Consider the following 13,191-nt stretch of genomic DNA (forward strand, 5'->3'; position numbering starts at 1 on the left):
TAAATCTTTACATTTTTGCTTGTATGTTGCATGGCTTCCAAAAGTGAGTGATTGTCAAGCTTCACTTCTTAATGTTCATAAAGCCCAGGCCCCATAAAAATGTGTGTACTTGCTCATGGGTCTGCAATCAATGTCTGATCTACTGTGGTCTAGAAAGCGCTCTTGCTCTGCCAAATGTCTTATCTGCCATATTAGTACATAAGAACATACTCCAACAAAGCATTAGTATTGTCAAAGAGAGATAATTATTCACAAGTGGTGCAAACAGAACTCAAAATGAATAGGTAAATCAAAAGGATTTTAACTAGAAATTATAGTACATATAAATTCCACAATTACTTTCAATTGTCCATGTATATATACGTCTAGAGGGCATGTAGCAATTCTAAGAAAAAAATTCACTTAAAAATAATTATGAAACCCCTCTTTTCTTCGATTCCTACATGCACTTAAAACTATCTCAGTGGCTTCTTGTAACTCCCTTTCCCACGGGACAGGTTTGTATGCTCATAGAGGGTTTTATAACTTGGCACTCTATTAACATACAGCCAAACCTGAAGATCACTGCAGCCCATTTTCAAGCGAGAAGAGTTGTTTCTTTATTAATGAATCCCATTGGGAAAAGAACCATGGACCTGGGGCTCATTTTGAAACATTCACAATTATTTCTGAGTCTTTGAAATATTGCATAATGATCCTTCCCAAGAGGATAAATGATTCTGAAGTGCTGGAAATTAAGATAATAAATTAAAGTTCAATGTTTTGCTTTATATCTACATGTAATTCCAATGAAAAAAGAAAGCCTACCATAGACATCCAGTCTAAATAAATACCTTTTGTTTATTTTTTAAAAGTTATTGGAAAGTTATAAATTATACATATCATTTCAGAGAAACATGCTGAAGTTTGAGCTAGAGCTGGATTTCTCTTTCTATTCCATTACACCATGCCTTTTTTTTTAAACTAGTGTTTGTCTTACCTGATCTCATCTGTTAAACTACTAATTAGGAATGCTTTCCTAGAGATTGAAAATAATTTCATATTAATGCACAGAAAAATCTGGAAATATTTAAATCACTAAACTTGTAATATATATATCAGAAAATATATATCTTTGTAGTCTGGAAGGTTAATTTTTTCCTCAAATATAACAATGTTAACCAGATACAACACTAGATATAATATAATGTATAAGTAAAACCCTATGTGTAGACTTGGCCTGCAGAATAAGTTATGGTTGAGTGTTTTAGCACAAAGGAATATCTATTTCTACTACAGTTGGTGACTTAGAGAGCTACTTCAACCAGCCCTGTCCTGAAATGTCTAACTTCATCTTCACACCAGATCTCAAAGGAAATCTTCCAGCGTGGGGGACAGCTGCTACAAAGTAGCCACGAGAACTGGCTCTGGAACCACTGGAGTTTTCTTTTCTCTCCAATACTACCTCTTTGAGCTGACTCTCCCCGAACAGGCTACTTAATTTTTCTTGGTCCTAGCTCTGTGTAAGTTGAGAAGAATGCATTATTCTCACACTGTTATGAGAATTGAATGTGGAAATGAATGTTAGTGTTCCATTATAGTGCCCAGCATATAACCTAATCTCAACAAATGAAATTTTACCATTATGATTTCCTGAACCCCTACAATAGTAGCCATGGAACACACCCTCTGGAGCCATGGGGGTGGTAAGCAAGAAGATTCCATTTATCTAGGGACCTGGTTCAGAAAACCATGTGCTTTGGTTTAATGAGATGCTCAATCAGGTTTTCTGCCACAGAAGCCAGATAAGTTGATGGGTTGCCTCTCTGATCTATGTTCAAAGCTTGCTCCCTCACTGGCAAGTATTCAATTTACAAGAATGATTGCTCACTTCTCAGACACACCATATAGTTTCACAAGCATAGTGTTTCTCACACTAGCTAGGTAGCTCATTTTTAAGTTCAATATTCCTGACACACAGCCTTGCTGATCATTGCCGCTGGGAAAACGAATACAGATAAGCCTGCACCATTTCACGCTTCATTTTTCTTTTAAGAGTCTTGGCTGGATTTCAGCTGGGTGTGAAGCTAGCATCACTCTCCCAACTCACTCCTTAAGTTCCTCCTCGAGACATCTTAGTTCTAGTTACCACTGTGGTTGACAGGCCACGAAAAGATTCAGTAGTATTAATAGCCCACAAAGTATTACTGGGGGCTAACACCTGTTTCCTCTTCCTATTCTTTCAATTTTATTAAGAGCCATGTGCCTAGCCATAGTTACTGTTTTATAAAATAAAAGATCATCTTTTGCATTTTAAAAAGTTTCCGCTTAGTCAACCAGCTCTGCAAGGTTTGTTGTATGAAAGGAAGGTGGCTTCTCTTCCTTCTGCCTACCCAGGAGTCAACAATTTTAGTTGTCTATGGAATAATCTGTCAGCACCATAGCTCACAGAGAGGCTGGCAATGTGCCAGGAGAATGGAGTCCCAGAATTTCTTCTTGGGAAGTTTATCTCCTTCTTTTACTCAAGGAGCCTGCTAATGTGGCTGAGATATCACCCAGTTCCCTCACTCCCTGACTTGAATTTGTTGGCCTGAAATTTTCTATGTAGCAGTGGGCAGACTACAGGCAAAGGAGATGTCACCATGCGGCCATCAAGCTAGAGCTGCCTTGTGCAGTAGTAGCACATCTCTCCCTTGCACACAGTTCCAGACGCACACCCATGTAATAGACTAGAGCAAGGCACTGGGAAAGCCATTGCCATTTCTATACATGCCCTTGAATGTCCTGCTGTTGTTGCCTTTGCTATGTCTACCTATCTAGTCTCTATCTCTACAGCTAACTTTAAACCTCACATCCTCTTTGCAGCCTGCCTTGGTGATAATTTCCTCCAGTGATGAGTGGCCTTTTCCTTTTACAATGCCATATGCCTTCTCTTTAACCAACAAATGGACTGCATATCCTAGCTTTCTTTAAATGAAATTCTTCAATCAGGGCATTTTTAGGCAAAGCACTGTGTTGGAAGATTCTAGGGTCACATATATTTGAATAAAATTTTTTTCTACAGTATACAAAAATGTATTATGGCATAGTTTTATCATTTAAGAGTAAGAAATATAGTAAAATCCAAGCAATAGGCTGACTATGAAGATTGCATTATATAAAGCATCATATCTGGGTGCTTAAAACAAAGCAGGGCTTCCATAAATTGTAGCTATTATACTAAATCAAAAACCAGCCAAATGTTGAAAAAGAGTTTTTAGAAGCTAATTTTAACATCTCTCTTTCCTGGCTTCCTAGACAATCCTACAGAAAAGAGGAAGTTAAGAATCCTATGTATCACTCATCATATAATGTTTAAAACAAATTACTGTTGTAAGATTATATGGCTCCATGACATAAAGCCCAGCCGAGGGGCTATCTCTTCCTCTCCTCCTCTTCTTCTTCATTCCATTTATTTACTTATGTATTTATTTATGTATTTATGTATTTATTTATTTATTTATTTATTTATTCATTTATTTATTAACACAGCTTCTCATTGTGTAGCCCTGGCTGTCTTGAAACTCACTCTGTAGACAAGGCTAGCGTCCAGTGCTGGGATCAAATGCATGCAACATGCCTGGCTAAACTCAGCTTCTTAAGCAGTGGCTTACTAGTGTAAGTGAATATGGGAGCTGCAAAAAAAGGCACCAATAAAAAGTTTCTGATCCTTCAGTGACCACATCTTAGTTCAAAATCCATTGTGCAGTGAATGAAGGTTTTGCTGGAAGCACCTGTTTATGTTGCCTCATTGTGACTTCACTGCAGCTTTGGTTTCTAAATACACAACATGAGCACTTTGTACCACAAGCCGTAATGCCAAGTGACACCAATACATTCTGCTGAAAAACCTTGGCTCAGATTTCAGACTTCTATATGCTATTCATTAAAGTGTTTTTACTGTACATATAAAAGTTTTTGATCTTATAGAAATATAATGGCTTAATTATGGAAAACAAATACCCATTATTTTCTCATATCCTTCCATAACTTGTAGATATCAATGTGTTAGAATGATTTATTGTTTACTTAGGTTTTGAGATAGGGTTTCATGTAGCTTAGACTCTCCTGCTGCTTCTTATATAGTTGAGGATGACCTATAACTCTGGATAGAGTTTTTATTGCCTCCTGAGCATTGGGGTTACAGGCATGTTCTACCACTCCTAATTCATACATGGTTTGATTTTCAAAGTTTCTGCTTGAACTGCTGACTTTATTTTCACAAAAATTGTTGGATGAATTTTAACCTGAGACCAGGACAGGATTTCCAGCAATTTCAAAAGTGTTTTAAAACAGAAATGTCTTGAAACATACTGCTGACATTTTGTACTGTATATTTATGCAATCCAGTGTTCTCAGCATTGATGTGTACAAAATCAAAAACATTGATAAATGTGAGGAAAAAGGCACTCTTTCAGACTAGATTTAATGTTTCATGTAAAAGTAGTCAAGCGTGTCCATCTAATTAGTATGCATAAATGATGAAATTATAGCTGTACTAAAGAATTTTTAAATATGAAGTTCTTTCTGAGTTATAGTCAATAAATGTTCAATTTGTTTGCCTGTCTTATATAATGGCTTCACATAAACATGTCTCAGATAGAAAATGGTCTTAAGAGGAAAAGTTTGGGTAGCTCGGATGTAGATTGTTTTGGGCATGCTGGAAAGATAGGTGATGTGAGTCCTCATGTCTGAGAGCTATAAAGCTGCTTTTCTGTGATGGTCATTTTTAATTGTCAACTTTATACAACCAGAACCACTAGGGAACAGACTCTCAATGAGGGATTGTCTAGATGAGGGTTGTCTTAATTGATATGAGAAGACTCAGCCCACCAGGGGCAACACTATTTCATATGAGGGCTTGCTTCTGAACTGTGTGAGAGTGGGCCAGTAGAGCTGAGCACAAGCATGCAAACAAACAACATGCCTATCATTGTCTCTCTTGGCTGTGGGTATCACGTGACTTACTTCAAGTTGCTGCCTGTATTTGTGGTCAATGAGGAACTGTAACTTGTAACTGTAAGCAGAATAAACTCTTTCTTTTTTAAGTTTCTTTTTCAGGGCATTTTTTTCATAGTAACAGAAATGATGCTAAGATGTTTTCCAAGTGTAAGATTCTGACACCATCACTTTTCTGGACTCAGGTGTTTTTCTCTATCCTTTGCCCACTATCTTCCTTTTGCTTTCCTTTGTTTGAGTTGGCCAGGCCACTTCCAGAACCTACATGTGTTTGAAGTACACCCACTCCTTAGTAGAGTTGCCTTCGAATGACTCACAGACCATATATGGGCATCTTTACTGTGTAGTGTTCTTTCCTGTAGAGTCAATTTTGTTTCCAAAATTTGTTTGCCAAGTTTCCCTTGCCACATTGCTTCCCTTGTGAGTTAAAAGGCATAGTGACAAGTTAACTGTTTCATTTTGTGACATCATTAATAATTTATGCCATAAGCATTTATCTCAGCATAGACCATCAAGAAAGTACTAGTTGAAAGTATCACTTAAAAATGCAAATTTATAGCATGAAGCTTTCTTTCTTCTATAAGCCTTTAAGAGTGTCACATGCAAAACAAGAAAACAATTTTCACTTTTTAGTTAAGTTGTAGCTCACCTTTCGAGGTCCTGTGCTTTTTAGTTCAAATACATCCATTGTGTAATTAACTCTACGTCCATAGTGGTCAAACTGAACATTCCCAGTCAGCCCTTGAATTCGAACCTGTGAAGGAAATAGAAAACATACACATATTCATTTGTAGCTTCACTTTAGGAAATATCCTACTACTAGGCTAAGGATCATAGAAGGCTGTGGAATTAAAGCTACAATCGACTTTCTGGAATGCTTGAGCTACTGATGGAACTTGGAGGAGGAATATGAAAGGACATTAAAAACTATTTTGCTCTACATCTAGAAGATGAATTTTTTTGTATTATAAAGTTTTCATTTTAACTAACACAATTATTTTCCAATATTGAAATATCCTTTATAGAACAGAATTATATCTTCTTAGAGTCAATCTTCAGTTTCTTCTGTATATATACACAGTAGCTTATGTAACTAGCATCCCCATGAGAGATCATATTCTTCTGGCTAACATTGAATTAAGATATAAAGAGCTAAAAATACATTATTTGAAAATATCCAAGTGCACTGGATTCCAAATTGTCTTTTGATTCTCATTCATTTAACTTACACTTTGAACTTATTACATTTCAGAGGAGTTAAATAATTCTTACATATAATATCTTTAATACTTACTACTTGAAACATATTGTTTGTGTTGGTATAAAAGAATAAAACTAGCATTTTCCGAAAGTTAAAGATGCCTTGAAGCAGTTCTTAGCTCTGACAAACATTTCTTCTTCTTTTATAACATAGGTTTATATTTTCTGGACTCCTTATGGCTAATGAAGCTAATGATGCTTTCTGGTGTATAAGTTGTAAGCAGATGCAAATGCCATTGTTGAAATGAAGCATTCATTTGTCATGTCAACACTTCCCTACAACAACAACCTGTTCATTCAAAATGGCAGCTGTTCTGCCAGGCTGGGTCCTTGAGCTACTTTATGGAGCACAAGTTCTTGCTAACCAAATGTGTCTGCACTGAGCCCCTTCATAATTCTAGACCTTTTTGGTTTTGCCGTGTTATCTTGAAAACACATCTATATAAGGAATAAACATTGAGGTTCCATCTAAAAATGTTTTGACATTGTAGAAGGCTTGATATATTAATGTGGAAATTGTAATAGACATTAATGCTCAGATGAATAAGTTTTTTTGTAACATACCATGCTTATAAAAGATCATACAGAAAAGCAATGAGTTACCTGTTTCAGTGTTCTCTCCATGTCAATTCCCTGGCCCCAGGGAGCAGCAGGGTTTGCCAGACAATCCCCAGCATTTCCTCTCCTTGAAATATCAATTTTCTGTCTCCTGAGACTTCGGAAAGTTTCAGCCATCACCAGAACGCCATCGTAAGTCAGAGCAGAGGTGTACTGAGCATGTTAAAGTGCGTATAAAAGCAGATGTTAAAGTCTAGCACAATGAACAATCTGGTTCTCTGTGGGTTTGTGACAAAAACTCTATCTTTTCCCAAGAGCCAACATCATACTGATAATTTATTGATGCTGGTTTTGGAAATATCTGCTCTTACTTTAACACAAAGACTGCATACCATATCTTATTTTTCTTAATTTTAAAGGAGAAAACTCAATCTGAAAATAGAGACCTTAAAGCACCAATTTCCATCATCTGGAAGAAGAAAGGCCTCAGGTTAAAACTTTATATTGTGTTTAAGTATAAACAGCTAAAGGATGGATACTACACAGTGTTCTTAAATCCTGCATTGAGGTAGCTTACTTAGGTCTAGGAGGGCTTTGCTGTCTTGTTCTTTCCTTTCCCCTGATGTTTCCTAGCAGTGTTCTCTGAGATTTGCTTTGCAAATGAAATATCTATGTTTAGTCTCCCATAGGAATTGTTTGTTGTTATTGAGAAACATAATGCTAGGAATAACATCTATTTTGTTCAACCTCAACAGTGTAAGCACCTATCATTCAATGATTGTGCTCAAGTGAACTTACCATTGCTTTAAGTTTCCAACTCCCCATCCCAGTATCAAAGGAGAAATACCCAGTAGAAACCATCTGCTTTCCAATGATCATCCACGTTTCTCTTTGGGAAAAGAGTGAGCCCCCGGACACGATTAAATAGTGTAAAGCAGCAAGAAAAGCCCAGGAGGAAAATGTGATCTGTGGTAAATTTTGGTGATGTTTGATTACAGAATTACTAAACACATTGGCGATAGGACATATTCTTCAAGCATAGAAGATCATCAACTATTAGGCATGACAATAACTGCATTATCTCCCTCAGGAATTTCATATAATTAACACTTTCTACATCTGTGTCAGGGGGAGGTTTGTGCCATGTTAAGCAGGGGATGAACTTGTTTTTTTTTTTTTTTTTTTTTTTTTCCTGCAAATGAAAAAAAAAAAAACATTTGGAATTCCAAGTGTAGAAACTAAACTGAGAAAATAAACCATTACACAGAAGAGCTAGTGTTTGAAGGAAGAAAACTGAAACTACAGGAGGTCTAAGAAAGCACTTTTAAGTAGCAGACGAACTAAATATGAAGCTTGAATTAACAAGATGTAAAGGATCATGTAATGTGAGAGAGCTGACAAGTGAGCAGCCAGGACAACATAGATAACAACAGGATAACAAGCAGAGTTATACAAAGGCCTGTGCCCTCTCAGTCAGGATGGAGTAGCTGAAGGAAAGAAGGAAATGAATATGCCTTCTCTTTTGCTCAACCCAACATGCCTCTGAGTAGAAAAAGCTCCTGAGTCATCTTTCTCTAAGAAAAGAAAATAAAAAGGAGAAATAAAGACCTTTTCTCAAAGACAAACTTGTTAAAGACCTAAAGGTCAAAGTGTGCTACTTGTGTACCAGGATCAAGAGATGAAAAACAAACACACAAACAAACAAACACACAAACATACTGTTCTTTATTTTTTTCAGCAGTGAGAAAGAAGCTGAGAAGAGATGGTACAAAACAAAACAAAACAAAAACCAGCAAATACACTTGCTTTCTTGTAAAATGTCTATCCATTTTTTACTAAGTGTGAAGTAGAAAAAGGAAACAGTGACACACAGTTGGGTGCAGTGCAAAGGAGACAGCCAAGGGGAGAAGCAAAGTCCTGGGATTTAACAGGGCAGAGAGCTGACAGAAGCTGGAGTTTACCCTGGCGTCATTATGTCCAAGGCTCCGACTCTTTCTCATGTGCCTGATTGTGTTATAGTCAAGGAAAGCATATTTATGGATGTGTAGCTTACAGATAACATGTAGAAAATGCTTATAAATAAACATTTCATTTGTGGGCAGCTTTAAAACTGCTTCTTAGCCTAGAGTTATTTGCTGTTCTGTCCATCAATCAGAATGGAGAAGTGAATTCTTCTCAACATTTGTAGGTATAGAAGACAAACACAGGCAGAATCAATGTTCAGTAGAAGGAGTTAGACTTTGATAGAAAATAAGTAAAATAAATTCAAGTTCTATTGTGAATATGGAAGATACAAGATACAGCACAAAGCAGAAAAATAAAAAAGTAACTATTTGTTACAGTTTTTCTCAGGATGACTTTTCCATGTACTACCTAAGAACTGGGCACAGAATGTACGTAGATATTGGGTAGGGAATGTGAGAATATGAAGGTTGTTAGTGGATGGCCATGGCTCTACAGGAGTTTACAGGAGCCAAGTATTAATTACGGGAAGTCCTTGCTGAGAATTGCAGATTCTAACACCATGGAGATTATAAAGGAAGATCACCGAGAAGGTGAAACGAGTTAAACTTTGGAAGAAATTTGGAATGGATGGGTAGGGCTGCTGTGGATATCACTCTATATAAATAAAACACTGATGGCCAGTGACCAGACAGGAAGTATAGGTGGGACAAGGAGAGAGGAGAATTGGGGACACAGGAAGAAGGAGGGAGAGACACTGCAGCCACCGCCAGGACAAGCAGCATGTAAAGACACCGGTAAGCCACCAGCCACGTGGCAAGGTATAGATTTATAGAAATGGATTAATTTAAGATAAAAAAAAAAAAACAGTTAGCAAGAAGCCTGCCACGGCCATACAGTTTATAAGTGATATAAGCGTCTGAGTGATTATTTTATACGTGGGTTGTGGGACTGCGGGGCTTGGTGGAACTTGGAGAGAAGCCCTCCAGCAACAAATGGCACCCAACGGCTCGAGTTTCCACCTTAAACCTGAGAATATTTAATAACCAATTTTAAACAGCCAAAACCAGGTTCCTGCTTCATGTCTCATACGGGCAGCTAGACACCAAAAAATGTGGGTTTCAACACTGGCGGGTTCCTGGCGTTTGTGTTTGATCAGCAGTATGGCGGGAATGAGGCGTCTGCCAGCAGCACATTACGCTGTGTGGTAGAATTAGTCTTTACTAGTATTAAAAAAAAAAAAAAGGTTTCTGGGCTACATGCTGCTTTGATAAAAGCTTAGACCCACTATTTCTGAGACTTGATGACTCACAGAACTGGTGGAAAACGCCATGTTGGTAAGCTGAAATGGGCGGAGCCAGCAGCCACAGCGCCGTTTCAGTCTTAGAATGGTACAGTTTAAAGCAATAGGCTCAAGGTAATATAAAAAATAAGCCACGTAAAGATGGCTACCACACAGAGAATCTGGATTATGTTCTCTTTGATATTCGTAACTGAAGAAAAACATTTGATTGCAAAAGCTGTTGAGTTATGCCAAAATGTGTATTTTAAAGGTACCTTGACTTCAAAATTTAGATTTAAGGATATGTTGCTTTGGAAAAGAGGTTCTGCTTTTGTTTCCACAGAAAGCCAGAGGCTGTGGATTTGTTCCAGATTAAGATACATCAGGTTTCACCAGCCAAGACCCCCTGAAAAGTCTCCGATGACACCATGGCCCAGATGATCCAACATCCAGAGCAGTTTCAAGGCAACTGGTTCACACAGAGCAGTTTCAAGGCAACTGGTTCACACAATACAGCATCATGGACTACCCCATAGGCCTAAAATTTTCTTTGCTTCCCTATAAGATACAGCGCCCTCCTCCAGCAGGAAGTAGTAAGATGCTACGCCCAAATTCCCAAATATACCAAGCTGGCTTTAGAGGTGGAATTGGCTCACTCCCCCTCTAAACCCAGACATATTGCTTAAAGAAAAAATGGTTAAGAGAGTCTTGTGTCCCAAATCAGAAGACCCCTCTGGTGTGGGACAGAGAAAAAACAATATTTTTTATTTAAAACAGGTTGATTATAAATGTGATCTCTTTCTAAAAAAGAAAAGGGGATATGATATAGATATATAAGAGGATATAGAGATGATAAGATAAAAGGGTAGATTAATGAACCTACTTTTAAAGAACAACTTGTTTAAAATGTTTTACATTGGTATAGATTTTCGTTTATGTTTAAAATGTTTTAGATTGGTATAAATTTTAGTTTATTGATACAAACTTTAAGTTAATTTTGTTATACTGTATATATATATATATATATTCTTGTTTAAGGATTTATATTTAACTCATTTAAAATTGTAATAAATAATTAAAAATAGATTAATAATTAGTCATCTATGATGATCATATTTGTAGCCATGTTAGTTAAGTCTTCTAGGTATGCATAGATATATTTCAGATAGATAGGTAATCTTCAAACACTTCATAGACCTAGAGAATATGGCATTTAAATAACTTAAAATTCTGTTGACGTGAGACACAATTGCTCCTGGCTGCACCAATTGATCCTGAGAGAATGTTGGGCTTCTAAGACATTTCCATTTGGAAGTTTGTCTTTTTGGCACAAAATGGCCTACTGGGCAAAGAACTGCCCTTGCCTTGATGGCTGACAGTACAAATGCAATGCTGTCCCTTCTGGACAAGCAGGACACAAGGAAAGCGACCACTGTACTCTGCCAAGACAGGGTAAGATGGTCTCTCAGAATTTCTGCTTCTGAAAATGTTCTGTCAGATACTCTAGGCCTGTAGCCAATTTGAATGCACCAACAATGCTGAGAAACATTAGGTGACTGTCCAGGCTGCCAGCTGTCTTGGTCTACTCTTGCAAGATTCCCGAAAGTTGCTTGCATCCATATACCATTTCTCAGGTACCATTATGTTCCTTCTCAGGTCTTTGATGTGGTTGAAAACTAGATAGTTGTAATTTCCTCAGTTATGATAAAAGATAAGTTAGATATAAAACCTTAAACTCACAAATATAAGATAGATAGGATATCTTCTTTAATATTGTAACTGTAATTCTTGCTCGATAATTGTTTTGTTATATCTAATTTTACTATGTTAAAATTAAAACCTTCCTTTTTAAAAAAAGAAGAAAAGGGGAAGTGCTGTGGATATCACTCTATATAAATAAAACACTGATGGCCAGTGACCAGACAGGAAGTATAGGCAGGACAAGGAGAGAGGAGAATTGGGGGAACAGGAAGAAGGAGGGAGAGACACGGCAGCCACCGCCAGGACAAGCAGCATGTAAAGACACCGGTAAGCCACCAGCCACGTGGCAAGGTATAGATTTATAGAAATGGGTTAATTTAAGATGTAAGAACAGTTAGCAAGAAGCCTGCCACGGCCATACAGTTTATAAGTGATATAAGCGTCTGAGTGATTATTTTATACGTGGGTTGTGGGACTGCGGGGCTTGGTGGAACTTGGAGAGAAGCCCTCCAGCAACATAGGGCAGATAAAGGTGAAGGACTGTGGAGGTGGACACTTACACTTGGTGAATGACACAGGGGCAGAACAGTTCTGTTTAACTAGGGCATCAGAAAGGTAACAGAGGATCATCAAATCAAAAGGACACGTGTTCCCAGTATTTATTATTTTTATTAATTATTATTATTATTTTTTAGTGCCAGAAAGTGATGAGATCAGAGATCATATGTTGATTTTTGGCTAAAATATTAATCAATTGAAATACAATCAGTTCATTATAACTAACTAACATTTTATGGACTCTGTTTTTAAAATTTCTTACTCATTAACATTTATTTGCAATCTCTAAATCCATACTTACTGATAGTTTTGTAGGCACTTATGGGTATAGTTAGATTAGTGAAACATTTGATACATCCTATATGAAATGTTCCAGCTCTAGTTAAATAAAGAAATACTGAAGTTTTTTTTGTTTCTACTCTCATGCTGTAAACAAGTGCACATTTTTTTTGTGGTCCAGTAGGTGGTGTTTTCCTCAAATTTGTGCTTTTTTACAGTTTATTTTACAGCGTAAAATGGCCTGAAACATAGCATTGATTGCTGCATAATGGTTGTAATGTGAGAAGGTTCTGATATTTCTGAGAAATATATGTATTAAGTACATTTCCTTTGAGAATTGGGTACGTGCTGTTGACCATGAGGTCAATGCTAAGGAAGCCAAAAATAAGTTAACTACAATGAATAAAACAAGATTATGTATTGATTAATTGACAGAAGGTCATAACTAGAGGCTCTGGGGAACTAATCTTATGTGTCTTCTAAAAACAATGGTTTAATATTTGGTCACTTATTACGTGGGGAAGCTTTTCAGAACATAATCACAGATGGTAAAATTGACTGCATATGTGTATTATATGGCTTCTGGAAACCTAGAATCATGCTAAAATCTGTAA

The 13,191-nt window shown here is 37.0% G+C and overlaps 1 protein-coding gene across 6 annotated transcripts in view; it reads right to left on the bottom strand.

Annotated features, from left to right (window-relative positions):
• The window catches only part of Gria4 (glutamate ionotropic receptor AMPA type subunit 4), a 384,585-nt gene that overhangs the window by 66,626 nt on the left and 304,768 nt on the right, over window positions 1-13,191 (bottom strand). For all 6 annotated transcript variants that reach the window (XM_006983747.4, XM_016002319.3, XM_006983746.4 and 3 more), the window contains exons 8-9: window positions 6,841-7,008; window positions 5,627-5,731 (exon numbers count right to left, since the gene is read on the bottom strand). In XM_006983747.4, coding sequence (XP_006983809.1) covers window positions 5,627-5,731; window positions 6,841-7,008 — 273 coding nt within the window. The remainder of the gene's footprint in view (window positions 1-5,626; window positions 5,732-6,840; window positions 7,009-13,191) is intronic.

The sequence above is a fragment of the Peromyscus maniculatus genome, chromosome 7 (genome assembly GCF_049852395.1).
Source record: "Peromyscus maniculatus bairdii isolate BWxNUB_F1_BW_parent chromosome 7, HU_Pman_BW_mat_3.1, whole genome shotgun sequence".
In the NCBI taxonomy this organism is placed as follows: domain Eukaryota; kingdom Metazoa; phylum Chordata; class Mammalia; order Rodentia; family Cricetidae; genus Peromyscus; species Peromyscus maniculatus.